The sequence below is a fragment of the Tyto alba genome, unplaced genomic scaffold (assembly GCF_018691265.1).
Source record: "Tyto alba isolate M040663 unplaced genomic scaffold, T.alba_DEE_v4.0 Super-Scaffold_2, whole genome shotgun sequence".
Classification (NCBI taxonomy): domain Eukaryota; kingdom Metazoa; phylum Chordata; class Aves; order Strigiformes; family Tytonidae; genus Tyto; species Tyto alba.
This window is the reverse complement of record NW_024881282.1, coordinates 21492138-21513675: the sequence shown is the minus strand read 5'-3', so window position 1 is coordinate 21513675 and position 21538 is coordinate 21492138. Positions and strand designations below refer to the sequence as shown.

At 51.1% G+C, this 21538-nt stretch overlaps 2 protein-coding genes across 8 annotated transcripts in view; one reads left to right on the top strand and one right to left on the bottom strand.

Annotated features, from left to right (window-relative positions):
- Positions 1-7644, top strand: part of ATP8A2 (ATPase phospholipid transporting 8A2) — a 344378-nt gene extending 336734 nt beyond the window's left edge. For 6 of the 7 annotated variants that reach the window (XM_042792247.1, XM_042792248.1, XM_042792249.1 and 3 more), the window contains one exon: positions 204-7644. In XM_042792247.1, coding sequence (XP_042648181.1) covers positions 204-301 — 98 coding nt within the window. In that variant the 3' untranslated portion in view covers positions 302-7644. The remainder of the gene's footprint in view (positions 1-203) is intronic. The other variant, XR_006165293.1, reaches the window with a different exon arrangement.
- Positions 7645-15603: 7959 nt separating this feature from the next.
- Positions 15604-21167, bottom strand: SHISA2 (shisa family member 2). Its single transcript, XM_042793372.1, has 2 exons — positions 20447-21167; positions 15604-18671 (listed from the first exon to the last, which is right to left on the bottom strand). The coding sequence occupies exons 1-2, from the start codon at positions 20748-20750 to the stop codon at positions 18118-18120; spliced, it is 858 nt and encodes a 285-aa protein (XP_042649306.1). The 5' UTR covers positions 20751-21167; the 3' UTR covers positions 15604-18117.
- Positions 21168-21538: the final 371 nt, after the last annotated feature.

Below are 21538 nucleotides of genomic sequence, written 5' to 3'. Positions count from 1 at the left end.
ACAGAGCTGGCAGCACACATCCTTTCTGTGCCACGTGCGCGATGTAGTGCACAGCTGTAAATGTCAGAAGCGCAGCACAGGAATTAAGGTTGTCGCAGTCTCATTCCTGTAACTTCAGTGATGCCTAAAACTGTTCCTAAAATTGGGCTGTGCCCTTGGGCTGGACTCCAGTGATTTATTTTCTTCTTCCTTTGCTTTTGCAGATGGGTATGCGTTTTCTCAAGAAGAACACGGTGTTGTTTCCCAGTCGCAAGTTGTTCGATCCTACGATACAACCAAAAGGAGAGCAGAAATAGAATAAACGGTTCTTTACTCGTTGGGTGGTGGGAATAATGGGATTTGGATCAATGCATCCACTGTTAACACATTCTTGACGAGGGTTGGCAGCAGCAGCCAAAACACCAGAGAACTCATTTCTGTGGCCTTAGCCAACAAGTTTCTGTATTCTCCCTGCAAACCTTGGGTACATACTGTGGGGGGAAATAATTGTTTGAATTCAGTCGCAAAGCTCTGCCTAAAGTTTTGTTTATGTTGTTATGAAGCATTTGACTGTGCTGTGTGAGGTGTGAAATTAAAAACAATCTTTTACCACTATTTAAAACATCAGCATAAGGTTGTTCTGGGAGAAAAGTAGAAAATTTATGTTCCATGAGAAATCAGCCTTTGCTTAATTGGAACGGGGTGCTGAGATTTCCTGTTTTGTTACACACAGACCAAGCGCACACGGCTGCATGCAGACCTTACTCCCTCTAATATTCACCGGTTATTAATTTGGCTGAAATTTTTAACTGACAATTTGGCATAAAATTTTTGATTGCAACACAGTCTGTAGGTAAAAAGGCTTATTTGCTGCCATAAGCTCTTAGAAAGCTTATGCTGTCTGACAGAGTAACACAAGATAGCAATGATTACTTAAAATATTTCTTGCCCTCTTATGGGATTTATTAGGGCTCTATCTTAGCTTTCTAAAACCCAATTAATAGCTCACTCAGGAAGCCAGGATGTGAAAGTCAGAGAGCTCAGCAGGGCAGCTCTCTCGAGTGCATGGCATTGTGCACAAAGATGAACTCAAATAGGTGCCTCCTGGTAACTCTTCATGACGTATTTGGACATGCACTTCAACTGTAGCCTGGGATTTCCCTCTGTGACCCATTCCCACTTTAACAACAGAACAAAACAGTGAGAACCTCAAAGGTATAAGCTTGTCAGGTGTTGAGGAAGAAGATGTGCGTCCATGCAGGAGCCTGATATTGTAACCCTAAAGAAGCTTTCCCCTGACCAGGTAAGATAAGCGTGCAAAGGAAGGTTAGGAACGGTTTACACACGTGCGTGCACACGCATGTACACCCACAGAGCTGGTCATTGTGAAGAAAAGACCTGCTGTTTGTTTGTTCAGCCAAACCCAGGCCCTCTTGTAGATCTGATCCATCAGCAGGCTTCCTGACACACTCGGGCCAGTGGGCCCTGGAAGGAATGCTGGCTCCATGGCCTCGCTGTGCCAGTGGGACAGGCGTGCTGCTGCATAGATTGGAATTTAAAAAAAAAAAAAAAAAAGGCAAAAACTGGGGCATAAGTTAAAGCTGAAAGAGCTCTTAGAAAGCTTCTGCTGTCCTCCAGACAAGTTCTATTAATTTTAGTCGCCAAGCCACGTTTCTGAATAGCATAAAGTAAATACTGCTGTGTTTTAGCCAGGTTTCATGGTTAATGTATATACTCCATCTGTGCATTTTAAAAAGTTGGCGTTGTTTTTTGCCCTATTGACAGTCATCCAGAACTTTTTATTGATTTAAATGTATCCAAAAGCAATTTTAATATGAATATTTATGTTTAGCAAGGAAAATGAAAACACCAGCCTGGCCCACTGGCTTAATCTTCCTTAAGGGTTGTGAGTAAATGCCAGCGCTGAAGTGTCATAGTTCAATTCCCAGTGCCGGCTCGGAGTCCCCTTCCATGTTAAAAAGAAAATTCTGCTTCTGCAGCACCAGGCAGGATTGCTCCTGGATTAGGCTGATGGCACAGAGGGAAAAGTTATCACCACCTTTCTGCAGTGCTAATGAGACAATTATGCAATAAGGGAAATGTGCAAATAATTTTGCCATAGGCATGAATGTCAAGGGGCCAAGTGTGGGTATATGTATTTTCTGGGAGATGAATTTTGTTTAAAGGCATGAATACTAGTGCAGAGTATAAATAAGGGGAGGGTAAACGTGATCCCAGGAGATTTTAAATCTTAATGCTGATCTAACCTCTTAAACACTTTCTTTTATTTAGAAACAAAATCTATTTAGGAAATGTGAGGTGTAAGCCTGTCCTCAGAACTGCAAACTGTTTCTTCCTTTTGTAACAGCACAAGGAAAATTAACTTCCCACTGAGACAAAGCGAGACCAGCTTAGTCTTTGTACTCTAAACCACACACTAAACATTGGTATGTAAACAGTTTGGAGGCTTTTCACGAGGATACAGAAGAAAACTTCCAAAAACCTCTCGGTGGTGAAGAAAGGCAAGTAAATGTGTTGAGCAGAGAAAAGAAAGTATCCTGAAATCTTTACTGTTTTTAACTCAGTGCAACAGAATTTTACAGACCATAATGAGAGATGCTGAGGAGGAGCAGCTGTCATCTAATGTGATTTATTTTATTAGTGCAGACTATGGGCTGTATCATTTTGACCTCTCTGTAAATTGAGGTCAGTGTGTGTCACAAACACAAACCCTCCCTAGAGTGGCTAGTGGCTTAGATAGAGCTACGTGTGTTGGGTGTCAGCTCAATGGGAATTACACATGGGGTTTGTCACAGGGCTATACAGTATGTGACACTGGGGCTAGCGGGTCAGACTTTATCACCACTGTAAGGCCTTAATCTCTAGCTGAGTTAATCCTGTAGAGCCCACCCAGGTCAAGACCTGGCATTCTTCTTGTTCTTTGGAGTCATTACAGGAATTAATGTAGTGTAATTAATGTATTGCTGTAGCCCGACTGTTGGCGTTGCTTGTCTTGGTGAACAGTGATGAGGTGTATTCCGGTGGTGTGTTCGCAAGAGAACAACAGCTGCTGTGCATCAGCAGAATTCCTTGTTCGTTAACACAGGGGCATGCAGCAGTAACAGAGAACCTTTGAAAGCGCAGTGTGGAAGCATTATCAACTAGACAGGGTATCGGAGCAGCAGGAATGGAAGATTTCTGCTTGACTGTCCAGACTTAACTACCGAAGGCTGATCAGAAAAGGGTTTCTTGAGCAGCTCTCTGCACTGACCTAAGTGGGGGTGGGGGGTGGGGGGGGGGGGGTTGAATACGCAGAAGGAAGTGGTGATGTTCCTGAATTAAACCTGAATCTGCTTGCTTCTTTTTGTAACACCATAATCGCTGCTTGCATAGAAGCTGCTGTTCCTTTAATGATTGCCTAGTAGCAAATTAAAGCCGGTGAGCGGGAGCCTGAGCTGAGCGCTGCTGAGAAGTCTGTTGACATTTTCTTTTCCTTGACAGGGCTTCAGGTCTTGCTGTAGGGAGCTAGCATGGGAAGTCAGTAATAACTTGTCAAGGAGAAATGGCAAATAACCAATAAAAGTATCTGAGTCCAACTAAGCTGCTAATGTATCTAAAAATGTGTGTGGAGTTAACATGAACTATATGGGCTGTAAATTAAGATAACAGTCAAGCCTCACTAATCTGCACTTCACTAGACCACACGCCTCTTAGTGCAAGCCAGAAATTTGCAGTCTCTTCCCCTGGCTCAGCCAGCAGCTAATAGCAGATGCTGCAGGGAAGTCTCCTCTTACCAAGATTACATTATTTTTATAGCGTGTACCGGAGCGTGTTTGCTGGGAGACAGTCAGTGCTCGTAAGTAAAGAAGAGAAAGCTCAGGTGGACCAGAATAAGTGAAATGCTGGGACTGTGCTGTGATCAGTGGCCACACTGGCTGCAACTTGGCCCTCTGCGAACAACCCCAAGAGCTTGAGGGGTGCATGCTGCAGGTTTATTTTTCCCTTTTTGACTAACTCACCAAATTTGCTGTTTTGCATTGCCTCCAGTCATCAGGGCCAACTAGTGAAGTTCTATTTACATTCTCCTTGGTTTTATAAATGACGACTTAATTTAGCTTTCAAATACTCCGAGGAAGACTGTCCTTTAGCTGTTATGCCTCACAGCTCAAGTTTGAAGCGGAGCAGCCCTTGAGTGGGTGTTCACCCTCAAGAAGCACTTTGGATTTGTCAGATTTCTCCTTAATTTTAAGGCACTGAGGATATTTTACCTTAGTTTTGGATCATCACACAGCATCAATGCCTTAAACTTGAGTCAGTTCTCAGGGAGAGCTCTGTGTCTTGTTGAGTCTAACAATAAACGGTGATGATATGAAATACCTGATGGGCCGGAGGAGAATTTGGCTGTGTCTATGCTATACCTGATACACCTGGGTAGCAGTTTGCTTTTGAAATGTGGCACTGACCATGCGTGTTCCTCAGTCTCCAGACGCTTGGGCTCCTCCTGTGCTATCGGGAAGGACCCTGGCACTCAACTCCCCTGGCGTCCCTCTGTCCTACAGCTCCACACCTCCTTGAGAATGCTGAGCACCAAGCAGATCCAGGCCCTTCTCCCTGCGGGGTCCCCTGGGCACAGCCCCGAGGCTGTCCTGCAGGCAGCTGTTAGAGGCACAGGTGAAATGCCTATCAAATGGGGAGCGTTTTGAATTCAAATCCGAGTGTTTCCCTAGCCATAACTCATAACTGCCGCTGCGGACAGTGTGAAGAGGTATACAAGAAACGAAGAATCAGCAGATTATGGACCTGATGGCTGGACTTGTGCACAGCCCGTTCTCATCCCATCAGTCAGGCCCTGCATGAGCAACCGTGGCACGTGGCGAGTGAGGGAACGGGCACTGTCACCTCTCTTTAGCACGTTGCTTATTTGCAGCCACATCACTGTTGTGCAGAAGCCCTCTGTGCAGGAGCTCTTTCCCAGACCCCACTCTGAAGGGCAGCTCTCCAGCCAGGCTAAGAGGCAGCCCTGAGGAGCTGCCTGTTCCGTAACGTGGTGGCACAGTTGTCTTTTGTGCCATAGATGGTGGCCAGTGAAACTCTCCTAGCAGCAGCAGGCATAAAACAAGCTGCTCCAGGAGCACGGCCGCTGCTGCTTTGAAAATGACCTGTTAGTGCTGATGAGGTGGGGTCTTTGACATGAGCTGAGCTTTCAGACGGATGGTTTTCAGAGCTGACTCTTCCTCATGCTGAGCCTTCTGGGTTGACTGCAGGTAATTCCTGTTAGAATAGAGTGAAACATGCTTTTACCCTTTTTCTGTACCATACATGAAAGGCTTGGTGCTTGCTTTGGTGAAACCATATGCGTTGATTATTTTCTTAGAGCTTTCTCCTCCTGTGTGGCATTGGGGCAAGTCTCTGTGGTTTGATTACACATTTAACACAGCCCTGCTCTCTTTTTATTTTCACTAGTCTTACGATATTGCTTACACTGACTTCTCAGAACCAAATAGCTCCAGGAGGGAGAGCTCAGATCCTCTTACCTGAAAGCTTCATTATTCTCCAGACACCCAGGAGAGCCTCCACTACCCTTCAGTGCTTGTGACCGGAGCTGGGAGTCTGGAGAAGACCATAGGAGAGGTCAGTACAATAGATGACAACAAAAAAAATCCACATGGGGTGCAGAGAATAACTCTTTCCACACCTCTTTGTACCTAGCAGCAACATTAATGTAGACTTTGAGCCTTGTTTGCAAATGAAAACCAGAAAGAGCCCTGCGCTGCTCAGCCACAGAACTGAATCCCAAAGGGGATCGCTTCCCAGTGGCCTGCAGCCTAGCCGGGTTTATCTGGCCGGGAACGTGCTCTCGGATGGGCTGTCTGGGGGGGTGAAGGGACTGGGAAACGAAATGGCTTGGCCGAGTCCACTGCTGCTGTTAGAGGCAAGGGAGGGGAGGCATTCCTCAGTCTGCCCTGAAGAGCTGTGATAAAGCTTACTTTTACAGTTCCTTTCTGCAGCTCTGGGAAGGGAGAGAGAGAGAGCCACGTTGTGAGCTTGTGAAGCTCTGTTATCACCTGAAGCTGAGCTTTCTCTGGCACCAAGCTGAGTCCCGGGCTTGGAGAAAGGGAAGGTGTCCCTGCCATAAGCCCCCCTGCTTGGCATCCCTCAGCTCTAGCAGATTGTTTTCTGGGTTATGACAGACAGCTAAATTCTTTACTGGTGGTTGTTTGCCTCATGGACCCACGGGATTGGAGCGCTGACATGATTTCTGTCCTGACAGGGAATGTTTTTCACAAAGAGGTAATGGGACTTCTCCTTGGGTGTTGCTCTTGGGCAGGTTCCTATCCCCCAGGCTGGTGGAAGGGACTTGGGAATCTGGGGACCTGGGTCTTTTTGTGATAGAGTGTGAAGCTGAGGGGTTGTTTCATTTGGATTCGTGGCTTGCTCATTTGTGGTGTGGACAGAAAGTAACATAGCTGAGTGCTGGTGTTTCTCCAAAGCGTTCCTTTCTGTGTGAAGAAGGTGAGACAAGTTCTCCTGACGTCTGCCACGAGGGAATGGTTCTCTCTCAGCATCTCTGAGGCTACTAAAGAGAAATAGAAGGGGGTAAATGACAAATTCCGTGTGGGCAAGCCCAGCTCTGGGCAGTCACACGGAAATCTAACGATGAAGAAAAGACTAATATATTGCCAAACTGTCACTGTGCATAGCTGGGAGGTCAGCACCCTTGTAATTATGGAGTGATGAAGCCAAAGGAAAAAGCCAACATTAACAAAAAGACGTGATTGTTTTAAATTCTGACCACCTTACTGGGTGGCTTCCCTGCGAAGATGTTCCAGATGTTGTCTTGGCATAAATTAATCAATTTCAAAACTTCTGCAAGGGTTTCTTAGAAAACATGGAATTTAACAGACAATGCATATGCGCTCCTTTGTCCTTCTGATTGGTATTTTGATTCAGGAAGGGAATGCAGGCACTTGCTGTTCTTACTGTCAAGAGCTCTTAGACTGGAAAATTGCTCAAAGTTGTTTCTTAACTCTCTTTAAAAAAAAAAAAAAAAATAGAAAAAAAAAAAAAAAAGAAAAGGGGCTCCAGATAACATAAAGCAATGAGGCAGCAAAGCCCTCTGGGACTGTGTGTGCATGTGTGTGTTGGAAGAGTCATCCGACTAGAAACCCTCCCCCTGTCCCTCCTCCTGCCCCCAAAGTGCAGCCCATTGCGCTGAGAGGTCAAATATTCAGCGGCTTGAGTGACAGGATCTTTAACAGCATCTTTTTCATCAGCGAGCCAAGTCATGTGCCCGCTTGTCTGTCATATCTGTACTCGAATTGCTTAAATATTGTTTCAGATGGGGAGGTTTTAATCTGGATATGCAGAGAGGAGTAATGCTGTGGGGGGATGTTTAATTGGCTCCCAGCAGAGCAGCAGTGGTGCGTGGGTTTTTTCCTCTAGAAGTGTTACCATTTTCACGTCCTATTAATGTCCTCTGGTAGTTTAAATACAGCATCGCATTACAGTGGAGTTTGTTTCCCTCCCCGACTGAATACAAATGAAGGTCATTTACTTGTATTTTTAGAAGGTTCGGAAAAATTAGAAAATTTGTAGCTTTGAACAGCATTGTTGACTGTTGTATGTCTGCACAAAAATATTTCCAATAAACCTTTTATTAAAGCACGGACTGAGGCTTGTTTGTTTTATTCTCTCCCCTCCCTCCCGCAAGTTTTGCAGTGAGAGTTCAGTGTTAAATACGTTGGAGATCTAGGCTGCAAAGCAGGTGAGTGGATAATTTTTATTTTTTTCCATGCCTTTTTGTCTGTGTTTTAAGGGCCTGCTTTTGTTAGTGCCAAGGACAAGGCTTGGGGTCCTTCAGTGGGTCTTGAATCAGGTCCCAGACGCAAGACTAATATGGCAAAATGAGAATGGTACTGGTGAGGTTACAGCAGGTACCTGATATTTGTATAGCGTCTCCAGGGGGAAAACCATCTTTTTATATAAACTAGATGGACAGATACTCTCCTACAACATTTGGTCTCTCCAAGTCTTCACCAAAATAAACCTTAGAAATCTTTTGTCTCTGCTAAGTCACGTAGCCACAGCAGGGGGAAATTAAGCACTAAAATCTCCTTTGCTCCCTTCTTGCAGCTAAATTTTCAAGAGGCTTCAATTTTAACACCGTGCCTGCACGCTCCTGTGTTTGGGGGAGGGGAGAGTGGTCTGATGGTGCAGCGAGAGATGCCTTTCTCCAACCCGTCCTGAGCCCAGGGGCAGGATCTCTCCTGCTTCTGCCTGATCAGGGATATCACGTCGGCTCTCCGCTGGCGGTGCTCGGCTGACGCTGCCGAGCTCGCTCACGCTGCCTTGCCCGGAGAATTACCTCTCAAGCTCACTTGCCTCAAGCAAGACTGACAGCACGAAGCACCACACAAAGGCTCTCGTGTCCCCAGTAGCTCTGCATCCATATGCTCGAGGGCACGCGTGCTGTGATCGTCTCTGCTACAATATGTTCTTTCCATTTAACGAATATTTTTTCACAGTGAGCCGTGAAGAACCTTGTCCCCCCGTGCTGGGCCCGCTGGAGAGCTGGGGGCTGGCGCACCGGTGGGGCGAGCCCGGGCTGTGGGGCCTCGGGGCACGGCCAGCTCGGGGCAACAGCATCATCCTTCCTGAGCAAAAGCATCACGCGTGCCCCGAGACAGGAGCGATACTGGAGTCAAGGCTGAAGTTAAGTTTGCGGAAAAGATTGGCCTTATTCAATTTTGGTGACCGTGGGGAACGCGCGTTATAAGATCCCTAGCGAAAGTAAAAGTGTACGAGCTTTAACAAAGAGATCTTTTTGTCCAAGTATCATTAGATACTGGAATTAAACAGATTTTTATCGGGAACAAAATGCATATTTATACATAGTCTGGCTAAAACTTTTCCTCCTTAGGGTGCTATAACTTGATGAATGTTTTTTTTCCTTATAGATTGCCGACAGAACCACTTTTAAGAGCATAGAGAGACTTTTTTAAAACAACAAATTACTTCTGGATTTTTTAAATTAGGAAACAAAAAGGAGGTGTAAGCCAAACTTCCCCTCTTCCCTTTACGAGTCATTGCTTGAGCACATTTCAAAACGCTTTTATCCCAGAAGCCAGACCTAGTACCTGCTTTTCCTTTGTGGAGAAATAAAGCCAGCGATGAACTTCTTGTGTATCCCCATCGTGCTGTGGTAAACGCCTGCTCCTCCCCCGGGCCTCCGCAGCAGCAGTCCAGCCCGCAAGCGTGTAGCAGCAGGAACTTCACTCTATGTAAAAGCTTCTTACACATCTGGGCAATCAATTATGCCGAAGCAAAATTGATGATAAACTTGAATAAGCTCTATTCGGCTGGTGGCAGGAGAACTTGATGCTTAACCGACTGCTCCCTGTACTGTCGTCTCTTGTGCAGCGCACTAAAAGGGAAATGATTCTCAGAATTGTTAAATATAATGGATTGCTGCTTAAACCTCTTATTAGATATGTTAGTTGACTAATCACCTCAGAGACTTTCTCTCTAACAGTTTGACAGGCAAGGCTGTGAGAGCGTCTAGTGGTCGTGTCCCAGAGCCAAGTATTTGCCGGAGCAGCTGTTAAGTCCGTTGCCGGCAGTCTTCGGTGCCTCATACCAGACCAAAGGAAAATCAAAGTCCCTAAACCTGTAGATTAATGCTCAAGTCTGAAATGGGAGCATTAAAAAATAAAAAGTGTAACTGAGAAAGGTCCGGTGGAGGAATGTTAAGCAAGAAGATTTCAGAAACGTAATCCCTTTCTCCGAGCGCTGCTGCGGCAGTACCCAGCCACCGAGCACCGGCCCTTCCTCCAGCACAGCCCCAGGCCTCTTCGCTCCCCCAGCGTCTGGGGTGCAGCACGTCCTCAGAAACTCGGAAGGAGCAGTGGGTTTCCTCCTGCATCCTCCTCGGCAGAAATACGGGGCTGCGGAGAAACGAGCCTTGAAACATCACTGAAAGCCACCGCCGCTTCTTGGCTGTCCCCGCTGAGGGGGGAGCTCTGGGGCAGATGGTGAGTGGGCTGCGTCCAAGGCGGGGGAATGGTGAACCGTGCTGGTGAGGCCTTGCCGCCGTAGCCACGCTCGGCCAGGACACGCGCCACGAGGAAGCCGGATAGGAGAGAGCTCGTGTTGCATTTCTCATGCCACGACCGATCCGAGGGACAGCGGGGCTGGTGGAGGAAGAGGTGGTGCTGGTTGCCCTCTGCATCTCCCGTGGTATCAGGTGCTGCCCCGGAGGGTGGGATGTTGTTGGAATGGTGGGGACACTGAGCTTGCTGGGTCACGTCAGGCAGGCCCTCGAGTGATGAAGCTGCAAGCTCTCAAGGTGGTTTGGCACTTAAATCCTGCAGGGAAGTGCCTGGGAGCCTCAGCACTCACACCACCTCGTGTCTGGTGTCTTGGCTGGCACTGACCTACAGCCTCATCACAAACGTCCATCACAGTTGTCACAGGAAAACAAGACTGGTTCGCTGGTCTTGACGGATGCCGTGGAGCTGGTTGGTGATACTTGCTGGTAACCAGTACAGGCAGCGGGAGCACCTCCCGGTCCCTCAGGAGAAAGAAGGCTGGAAGAAGGGGACGTTGGGTTGGGTTCATATAGTGCACTGGTTTCGCCATTGTGCTGGTCCATCCCTCCTCCTCCTATCTTCACGTTGTGGAAGGAACTGCCTGCAAGCATGCTACTACAGGCCTTTGTCTGGAAAAAAAAATGTAATATGGTCCCAGTGTCAGTTCATCTGGATGTGCCTGGTAGCAGAGCTCCAATGGTGTACCTATATCATACATGTTAATAAAATCCTTTCTGTATAATGACGATATGTGTTTACCCATACGTAGTGAAGGTGGCATTTTAGCTTTTAACCCGAGAGCCTGATTCTGACTGCCCAGTAGGTCTACAGCAGTTGCCTTTGGTTTGCGCTGATGTAAACTGCGAATCACTTTTTCCCTCATAACAAGACATTTACAATCACACACAGACTGTCTGATGTGTGAAGCCAATAGGATTCTTTCTTTGAAAAGCAAATATTGAGGGAATTAGCAGCTGCATAAGCCACTGTTTACCATCCAGGTAATAAATCTGCACAACGTGCTGGCATCCTCATCTCGGAGGAATGACGTCCTGTGACGGGTCAGGCTTGCCCTGGGGCAAGTGGCCACAGCACCATGGGGCTCCAGGAAGTTTGTGGCCCACCTACGCTCCACGCTGTGCCCAGCAGCATCAAACGTCCTACCAGCCTGTACCCATCAGCTTTCAGAGTACTTTCCAAACCTGGTTGAAGGAAGTTGCTCAATATCTTAGAAAGGAGATAGGTAAGTAGTTTTATTCTATGGCTGCTGGCTGATGTGATGTTCACTCACCCTGGCCTAGTAGCATCGATAAGGTTTGAAGTGGTGCCTTCCTACTTTTTTTTGTTTGCAAGTTAACCTACAAAGAGAAATGAGTTTGGGCCATGCCCTGAGCTGCTTCAGCGTTAAACATGAGGAAGGCTTGATGGAAAGCACTTCCTCTTTTGAAGTAAACAACATTTTTCAGCTTGATGTATCATTGTTTCCCTTGATTTTGCTGGAGGTTTTCTGAAGGACTGATAACAGCAAATAAGGGATTGCTTACCTGAAAGATTATCATGTTTAGGAGAAAGGATGTTATTTCTACTCTTTCTTGAATATTTGAATTCTACTTTTGCTATCATAAGCCTAGTAAGTGGGTGAAAAGAGCCTGTGATGGCAGACACAATTCTGTTTTCAAAGTTTAAGGTGAGTTTCCTTTCGTATTTCCTGACGTACTGTCGACAATGCAAACAAGAGAAGGAGACGACGTCTGTCCTTGGTGAGCTGCACGTACCCACCGGGCCGTGCCCAGTGCGGCTGAGTTGTCACCTGTGTGATTTGGTCTCATCAGAAATAACCACCAAAATCAATAAATATTAAGAAAAAATAAATTAACCTTCTTTTGCCAAAACCACCAGCCAGTGCACTTCTGGAGGCACTTGCCGTCTGAGAGCTGTGATTCACGTTACACTCCTGAGAGCTTTCTCTCCCCTCTTCTAATGAAAATCAGGGAGTAAGCGGATACTCGGCCTCTGACTCACCCAGCAACTTTTCAGCCATGCCTAGTGAAATGTTTGCCGCCTTGCTCTCAGCATTTGGAAAACCAGGAAGGCATCACCTTTATTAAATGGGCACACAGTCTCCTAATGAAGCTGTGCCTCCACGCATCAACCAGAGGCCCCCACCCAGCGCAGCTGCCCCGTGAGACGTCCAGCTCGGCAGCTGCCGCAGGGCCTGGGGCTGGTGTGGGGGCAAGCAAGAGAGGGAGAAGACACGAGACCCAGAGAAAAGGTTGTGAACAAGCCAGCATGGAGGAGCGGGAGAAGGTGAGAGGTACAGGGTCATGAGCCAGGTGAAAAAAAAAAAAAAAAAGGCAAAAAAAAAAACCTGGGGTCAGTGTGCTGAGATTTTCTAGATACAAAGAATAAATTAAGCCAAGCAAATATGACAGCATTTCTGTGGGCAAATTACAGGATGGGCAGGGGTATCTCTGCAACAGGGAGAGAGAAGCCAGCCCTGCGCCAGGGCTGTAGTTGCACCCAGGGCTGGGTCCAGCCTGGGAGATGGGGGCAGTGGCACACCCCGGGGTGCTGAGGCAGGACATGACCCTTGCCAACCTCACCTCCAGGGCTTCCCACAGATGGGCCAACACCAATTGAGTTTGGCTGGTGCAAAGCAGCCGTGACACGGTGTTGGTTCATGTAAGGGCTTTCCGTGGGTGAAGCCCACCCTGATGTTTTGTGCCATGTGGTCCAGCGTGGTGGGTATCTCCCCGCTTTTGAGGCACAGGAGGCTGTTACGGCACCCGTGACCGGCGTTACCTGTCCATTCAGGCTGCACAGAAATACTGTCACAGGGATTAAATGCTCTATGAGCCCCCAGGGAGGGCAGTGTCTCATTGAACTGGCTCCATTCAGTGTGGATGGGGACGAGGAGAAAGGATGGCACAGGCTTAAGTGACTTGTTCAGTCTATTTGCAAGTGATCCTGGGTGGGAAAATGTTGCAAACCCCACTGAGGACAGAGAAATAATACAAAGGGACCTACAGAGAAGCAAGAAATACGAGCAGGAAACAATAAAATGAGATTCAGCTTGGAAAAATACAAGGGAATACATGTGGGGAATAATATTTAGTAACAACTTTAGTGGGAGGAAAAGAACGGGAAAGCAGAAAATCTGGAGGGGAAAGAAGAGCTCCAGCAAGACCAAAAGTGAACAGCACATCAGATATTTTGAAAGGGAGGTACTGAGGTTAATGTACTGAGCTGGGACCCGAACGCTGGCTCGCTCTCTCGGGGCTCCTCATGGGCCCCATTTAAGCAACGGCCTCGAATTGCACCAAGCTTCACGTTCCCCTAATAAAGGTGGCGACGGCTGGTAACGGGGCGACGCAAACCTCGTGCTAATGGGAAGGAACAGGCTTTGTCCTCTGCTCGTGCCCAGCTAATAAGTAAGATCTTTCCAAGCGGTTTTCCACACGTGTGCTGTGAGGGGTCGTGTCGCGGCTGGCGGTTCCGTGCTGTTCCCCGCGTGGCTCGGTGCTTTGGGCACTGAGGGCCGGCCGGGGCCCCCCGCCTTACTCTGAGCTCAGCCCAGGGGGGGATTGCCCACAGCGGCCTTGGGGGGCACCACCCTGTCCCCTGTCCCCCCCCCCTCCCCGTGCAAAGCCACCGGCAGCGCCTTGCTGCGCGCTCTGAGCAGCCCAGCAGGCAGCCCGGCCTGTGTGCTGGCTTCTCCCCAGCGCCCATCCCTGCTTTCCAGGCACAGCGCCTCAGCGCCTGAAACGGGCAGCAATGCGGTCAGGAGCAGGCACTGAAAAAGTACACCCTGCGCTCTAAACTGCAAGCGAGCGAGAACGTAAGTTTAAGGGATGTAAAGAGCAGGAACAAAGAGGACTTGTTTAGGGCAAGTCTGGGAAGATGGGACTGAGTAACGGGATGAAATTGAGCAAGCAAAAAGGCGTACGGCCTCTCAGGGCAGGTTTCCTGAGCCGTGTGTCATCCCGCACCGGGCTGCGTGACCCGCCACGGAGAGCCCCGTGGGGAGCACGCGGCCAGGGCTGCAGGATGGGTGAAGTGACTGCAGGAGTGTTTCCATCGCTTCATACAGCCATATAAGGCTAAAAATGTATTTACAGGCCACACAGCAGGTTTTAGAAGTGTGGCTGTGATTTTTTTTTTTTTTTTTTTTTTTTCTTCAATGCTCCGATTTTAGGCACTCGCATTATAAAGAAAAGGGGAAGACCAGCTCTCCTATGGAGCAGATGCTTGCTCACTGGTAGGACCCAAGAGCCATCGTGCCCATCCTGGCCCCTGGGCTGCCATGGTGCAGTGCTTCGCAGCAGCGCTGCCCCAGGGTTTTCCAGTTACCATATGAGACGTGGGACTATTCCTTCTGAGTTGCAACCAAGTAGACCCTGCCTATAAAAATTAAACAAATACATCTTTCCTAACCACCACCTGCGCTTGCTCAGAGCTTATCAGCAACAGTTTCCACATTCTCTGTCCTCACACCATCTGTAGTCGCCATGTGCAGCAGCAAAAACCCTACTCTCTCAACCAAGGGAAAAGAACTTCCAAGGGGAAAAAAAAAAAAAAAAAAAAAAACAAACCACAAAGCAAAACATAAAAATATGAGAAAAAGCTTTGACACAAAATACTGGCCTCTCCTGCTGTAAAGTGCTCGTCACCTCAGCACATCTGCTCTAAGCCATGGCTGACCTCCTCCTTCCCGGCCAGCTTTCTGCTTCCAGCCCTGCTCCTTCGCCTCCGTCGGACGCCAGGAAGCCGTGGCATTTTGGGACACACTATGCACAGCCCAACCAAGGCTATGTTTTCCCCAGACTTTTCTTTCCTATTTATTTGAGTCATAAACACGCAGATCTGACAAGGCTCAATTTCCTACTGCTGCCCTTTGCACTCCCCCAGCCGGCCTCAGCGGCAGGAGGGAGAAAACACCGGGAAAGCGAAGTGGCCTTGTCCCAGACTGAGCTATGTCCCCAGCACAACGGCGGTTTGCCTTTTGTCTCACTTGGGAGGATGGAGTTTGCTCAAGTGAGAAGAGTCCCCGTGCAGAGGGAGGTGGGACCAGCGCAGGCGCTGACTGAGATAAACGCTCGAAATGCTCAGCTGGTAACCGTGAACCCAACTGAAAGAGAAAAAAAAAAAAAATCCTCCGAAAACACTGTTTGCTGCAGAGTATTTGGCATTATGTGTAAAGAAGGAGCCTGCTGGGGCCACGGGCTCTGCCCGGCCTCCTCCCCTGCAGCCGCCGGGACATGCGTGGTCCCCAGCTCACCTGATGCTCAGACACTCTCCCCCTGCCCCGCTTTGCGCCAAATAAGCCCCCTTAGACAGACCCCAGCAGAGCACAGCGTTCAGCCATTTCAGTCGTTGGGGTTTTTTACCGTTATTCTTTAAAAACACTGCCAAAAATCCTAACTTTGCTTTTTGCCAGGGTCTGGAGAACTGGGCTGGTCAGATGTGTTCTTGTAGACAGAGGAAAGTAAAGCATTAACTGAAGAGAAAACCTATGACAAAGCAAAGAAAAACAAAGTCACACCATAAAGTATTTATTAAGAAACAAAGGGGGCTTTTTTTCTTCATTTGTAAGAAACACTTTAAAGCAAGTGCCCTTTCAGAGATTCAAAAGCTATATCAAATGGTAACATTGGTTTTACATTATTGTACATGACATTATTATTAAAAAAAAAAAACAAAAACAAAAAAAACCACCACATCTCACAAACTTCCTTTTATTACAACTCAGGTTTCTCTGCCTTCCGTTGTAAATTAATTTCTACAGACTTAAATTTAACTTAGTCTTTTTTTTTTTTTTTTTTTAAACAAGTAAACAATATACAAAGAGATTCACCTGAATTTCATAGGTCAGAGGAGGTGTCCTTGCCAGGGCATGTGCAAGGCAGGCAGTGCACGCCGGCCAGGGGCGGGGGGGGTGGGGGGTGGGATGACTTGGTTCACAGTTGGGAAAGATCACAACCACACGGACGGGCTTGTTGCCCGGCCACGCCGTGACAGGCCGGGTCTCGCCGGGGACCAAGCGCCTCCAGCTCCTGCCAAAGCCACCCGCGGCTGGAGGCGGCCGGGCCCCCCGAGCCCCACGCCAGCCCGGCTCTGCAAAGTCAGCGTGGCCGGGCAGCAACAACCCAAATGCCCACGGGACCCGAGGGCACGTCGGAGCCTTCGAAAGCCCGGCAGCACCCAGCTCGGGTGCACCTCCCGCCTTTCCAGCCCCCCCCGCCGGCCGGAGGGGGAGCCGGGGCTCCAGCCAAACTGCCCGCCCGCTGGCCGGGCGAGCGCAGCCAGGAACAGCAGATCTGGGATAAATCACCTATTCATTTTTCTGTGCCAGTGGTCAAGATCATTTCTGCCCGCCGCGGACTGCCTGCGTGTGGCATGTTTACGGGTAAACCCGCCGGATTTGGCAACGCTTCTGAACCGACGTGTAATTTAAAAACAGACATACAAAAAAATAGTAGTATCACAGTTATTGCTACATACTGATACAGTATCAGACAATAAGAAACCTTTTATCAGCTCTGGTCTGGTTGCAGTAATTGCCCCGTTTTGGTTTATGCCCTCAGTCCTCTGTTGTGGCGTTTGGGCTGAAGAACAAATGGATGGCAATGGAGGGACCGCATTTTTTTAAGAGACAAAACCAGCCTTAAGTAGTTCATTGCATTCCGGGGTGACGTATTACAATTAGCATGGTCTGATTATTCCCAGCACACTGTTGCCCCTTCAACCTGGCGAGGAATTTTTCCCCAGATGAAGCAAAGCAAGATGGAGCCAGCAGCTCCAGTGCAAAGTGTCCGTCCCCCCGCATCGTGCCACCTCCCTGACGCCCGTGGCACCAAGGGCAGCCACAAGCACTTTCATCCTTTGGTTGGGCTTTTTTCCTTATTTTTAAATACAGCTGTGCCTTCCTCAACCCCTGCCCCACGGGTAAGGAAGAAAAGGGGATGGGTTCCAAACCTCCCCCAGCCCCCCCACGCCCAGGTCGGGGCGGGTTTGGGTGACACCCCCCACCCCGGAGCAGGGCTGGGGCCTCGGCGCGGGGTGGCCGGGGACAGAGCCCGTTCTCCTACGGTCAGACTCGATCATAAGCCGTGTTCGGGGCTGACAACTTCGTGCGCATTCACACGGGTTTACTGTTTCATGGGGAGTGAGGTTAAATCGGGCGTGGGGGGAGTCACAGTACGACCTTTCTCTGCAAAGGCAGGTCCAGCTCAGACGCTGCGAGCTGTACCAAAAGCCTTGCTGAGCGTCAGGACGAGCAAGCACCTCGTACCCTCTTTTTAGTAAAAAGTTCACAAAGATATGAAGTCTGTGCAAACCACTACCGGGTCCTGATCTTGAAGCAAAACCAAATCAAGAAGGGTTTCAAGTGCACCGGAAGGAAGAGCCGAGTAATTCACACTCTTCTAATTCCTACATAAATACCAGGGACAAGGAAAATCGGTCTTTGCAAGACTAAGCCTTCTGTGGCATTTCACCCCAAACCGGGGGCGCGTAAGAAACCAGGGGGGCCGGTACCAGCACCCAGCACGCAGGGATCGCGCTGTTCGGCGCTCAGTCGTGACTGTCTGTAAAGCAACGGGAAGTGTCATTAAGGAGCTGAGAGAGGAGAAAAGAGGTTTCTTAAGTACTGTGGCCTTGTACAGTGTAACAAAACTCTTTCTACGAATTAATTAGGCAAATACTTCTGACCATGTCATACCTGAAGGGCACTTAATGGCTCCGGCATTTATCTTGCAAGTACAGTGATCTGAAATACATATGCATTTTCAGCATAATCCTTCGCCGCTGTAAATCATGCACTGGAATGAAAGCATATCTGGCAACGTTAATTCGGAGATATCATCCTCCAGTTTCTGGCAACGGACGCCGATGAAAATAAATGGTTTATAAACACTGTCTGACATGCATGAGCCTTTCAAAATTATTTACAAGTGATGTTCTGGGAGCTTCGTTCCAAGGAAGTATTTCTCCTCTGTTCAGTTTAGATATTAAAATCAGCCGGGTGGGGAGGGGGAGGACGGCGTCAGCGCTACACAGTCACAGCTGGGTACATCTTCTGTTCGCTGTTGGGGTGCGGGTAGGGAGACTGGATCTGCCTGTAGCCGCTCTGCAAACCGTCGAGGAAGGGGGGCACCGGGGTCAGCGGCATCGAGTCGTGCTGCACAGCGTAGCCCACGTACTGGGGGTGCAGGTACTGCCCCTGGTGCGGCACGATCTGGGTGGCCTGCTGGCAGTTCAGCACCGAGAAGTTCGTCGGCATGTTGACGTAGACGTTATTCATGGTCCCTTCTGGCAAACAGCAGTTGGTCTGGGACCTGGTCGGGGGGGCTCTGGCCCCCGAGTTGGCGCTGGAGCTGGAGCTGGCGGCAGTGCTCGACTGGCGGGAGGAGGAGCCCCGGGAGGTGCTGGCACTTGGGATCATGGGGATCGTCTCCATCAGGCGGGTGCCCCCGGGGGCTCGGCTCTGCTGGGGCTCCTGCTTGGGTCGCAGGCACCTGCAGCAGCAAGCCGCCACCAGCGACCCCAAGATGATGAAGGCGACGAATACGGATCCGACGATGAGGAACGGCACGTAGATGGGCACTGCAACAGCAAGGGAAAGGTCGTCACTGGGGGCCAAGGACAAATGTCAGCAGCTCGGGCTGAAGCTCCCCCTCACCCAGCCGAGCCTACCTCACCCCGGCACAGGTCAGCGCAGGGCGAGCATTAAAAGCTGCGTGCAGCCGAGCATTTTACACAGGGAAGGTGAAAAGGCCTGCTAAAACCAACGGCTGGAGTTTCCAAAGGCATCTTCAAAGTTATTAGCAGGGAAGAAAGCCCACAGCTCACACCTCGAGGGAGGAAGGCTCGCTCCCCTTGGTGGTGGTCTAGTCCACATCAACCACCACTCCCCATCCCACCAGCTCTTCTCTCCGATACGCCCTGCTAGAAAGATCAGGCAAGAGAAGGCTGGGTTTGAACAGCGCTGTAGGGAGATACTGGCAGGACAGGATCCCCGATAAGGGCTTGGGAACATGGGGTGATCGGTGAGGGTGGGAGAGGGGTGGGAGCAGAAAGTATGGGTGATGCTTCAGTGGTGGGGTCGGGAGGGAACGCCACCCTTGGAAGGGCCTGGGCTCTGGCCGCTCTGCACTCCCAGGGAAAAAGCTGTTTGCTCTGCCTCAGGGAGAGATCTGCAGGGATATATCCGGGAATAACGAGGGGAAGGTGCCTCCCTTCAGCGCTTCCAAACGCTCCAGACAACATGCCTGGGCTTCATCATTTCCACCGAAACCCGGCAGCCCCGAGACTCGGGCCGCTGCCTGACCCGCACTAACGAGGCCGCAGCTAACGACGTGCCCTGGCGCAGCGGCTGCCCCTCCTGCAAGGTTAACCAGTGCCAGCACAGGGCAACAGCTCCCAAACCTGCTGAGCAGTAACTATTAATCGAGAAAATTAACTGCGAAGAAAAATGCCTCATTCTCAGAACTACAAAGCCCGGGGTCAGCTGCCTGCTCAAGTCAGAATACCTCCTCGCACGGGTGATTACACGGAGCAGGTTATAACCAAAAGGCCACATCTGTCCCAGAATTTTAGCACTTTTTAAACAAAAGGCTTGCAAAAAATTGTCTCCAATTCCACGCTTGGCACTGCAGCAGCCCTTGAGCAGGTGCACGCACTTGCTGCAGACTGTAACACGCAAGTTTTCCGAGAGTAAATCTGTCCCAATTATAACATCACTTCAGGCTACTTCTCGTGCGTTCAGCACGTGTGGATGGCAGCAAAGGTGCTGGGGAGCCACCGAGGCTTTTTTTAAACAGTAGTAGAAAGACATGAGTTTATCCTTGAAATTCAATATCTCGTGAAAAGCAGTCCTAAGTGGTGGGTATCTGAGCTGGAAGAACATACACAATTAGAGCGGGGACCGGCCAGAGTCATTTTGAAATGTCATGTTACTTTTTTTGTTTCGCTCCTAGGGGTCGTTTCTTTTTTTTTTTTTTTTTTTTCCTTCCTTTTTAACCGGGAGCACCAGCGGGGCTGAGGAGCCAATTTGGAGCGGTGGCAGAGCCGCCAGGACTGAGCCAACTCGCCCGAGGCTGCAGGCAAGCGGCATCCCCTGCTTCTAAAGAAGACAGGGCTGGGCTTTCAAATAACGGGGGGGGGGGGGGGGGGGGAAGCAGCATCTAAGCGGGGGTGCTTCTCCCCGTTTATCAGCTGCAGTCGGGCCTGGCTGGCCCCTCCTCGCCCGCTCCGCCCCGCGGCTCGCCGGCGGAGGGAACCGGCGGCAGGAGGGAAGGAGCGGGCCGGCAGCTCGCCGCAAACCCGCGGCGGCTCCCCCGGAGCCACCGAGCCGCGGGGGCCCCCCGGGGCCGCCTCACCTGCCGCGCCGTCGGGGCCGTCCTTGCCGGGGCGGCCCTGCTCTCCGCCGCCCTGTCGCCGGTCGTTGTCGCAGGCGCCCTGGTCGAGACGCGCCTCGGCGCTGGAGCAGCAGTAGCGGAGGGCGCAGCTGCCGCAGCAGATGGTGGCGTCGCCGCCGTCGAAGCGCTCGGGGCACTGGAAGCCGTCCCGCCAGCCGCCCTGCCCGTCCAGCCAGCCGTGGCAGTACTCGCCGCTGGCCGCGGCCCCCGCCGGCAGCAGCCAGCCCAGCGCCGCCAGCAGCAGCCAGCACCGCCCGCCCCGCATGGCGCCGCCGAGGGGGGCGGCGGGCGGGCGGTCAGAGCCCCCCCGCGCTGGGGCAGCGCCGCCCGGCCCCCCGGGGCATCCAGCCGCCGCGCTGCGGGGAGTCTCGCCGCGGGTCCTGCCGCCGCCGCATGCCCGGGGTGCGGAGCCGCGGCCGGGAGGGACCGGCCGAGCGGCACGGGGAGATTTGGGGGGGGGGGGGGGGGGGGGGGAAGCGAGCGGGCGGGCGGCGCCGCTACTCGCTACTCCCTCCCCGCCGCCGCTGAGCCGCGCCGGGCCGGCCTGCGCCCTGCGCCGAACCCATGGGCGAAGGCGGCCGGTGCGGTGCGACCCTCCGCCCGCCCGAGGAGCGCCGAGGAGGAGGAGGAGGAGGAGGAGGAGGAAGAGGCCGAGGAGCCGCCGCCGCGGTGCGCCCCGTCCGGCGCCGCCGCTGGGCTGGGGGGGGCGCCGCGCCCCGTCCTTATAGGCAGCGACGGAGGCCGAGTGCGCATGCGCCCGCCCCGCTCCGCCCCCTGCCCGACGGGGCGGCCCCGGGGATGGGGAGGAGGGGGACGGGACGGACACACCGACACAGCGGGGACCCCGTCGCCGCCGGGGGTGGGGATGAGAGACACACACACACACACACACACAGACAGACACGGGGAGGGGCGGCAGCCGGGCCCCTGCGCCCCCGCTGAGGGGGCACCCGCGGTAGCGCTGCCTTCCCCCCCACCCCCCCACCCCGCCCCGCCTCTTCTTCAAAGCCCGCGGCAGCGCCGGGAAGGGCACAGGGATGCGCTTGCAAACGT

Coding starts and splice junctions, on each gene's coding strand:
- SHISA2 (XM_042793372.1), bottom strand. CDS start 20,750: ATGCGGGGCGGGCGGTGCTGGCTGCTGCTGGCGGCGCTGGGCTGGCTG. Junction 18,672..20,446: donor CGGCCCCGACGGCGCGGCAG/GTGAGGCGGCCC, acceptor TTGCTGTTGCAG/TGCCCATCTACGTGCCGTTC.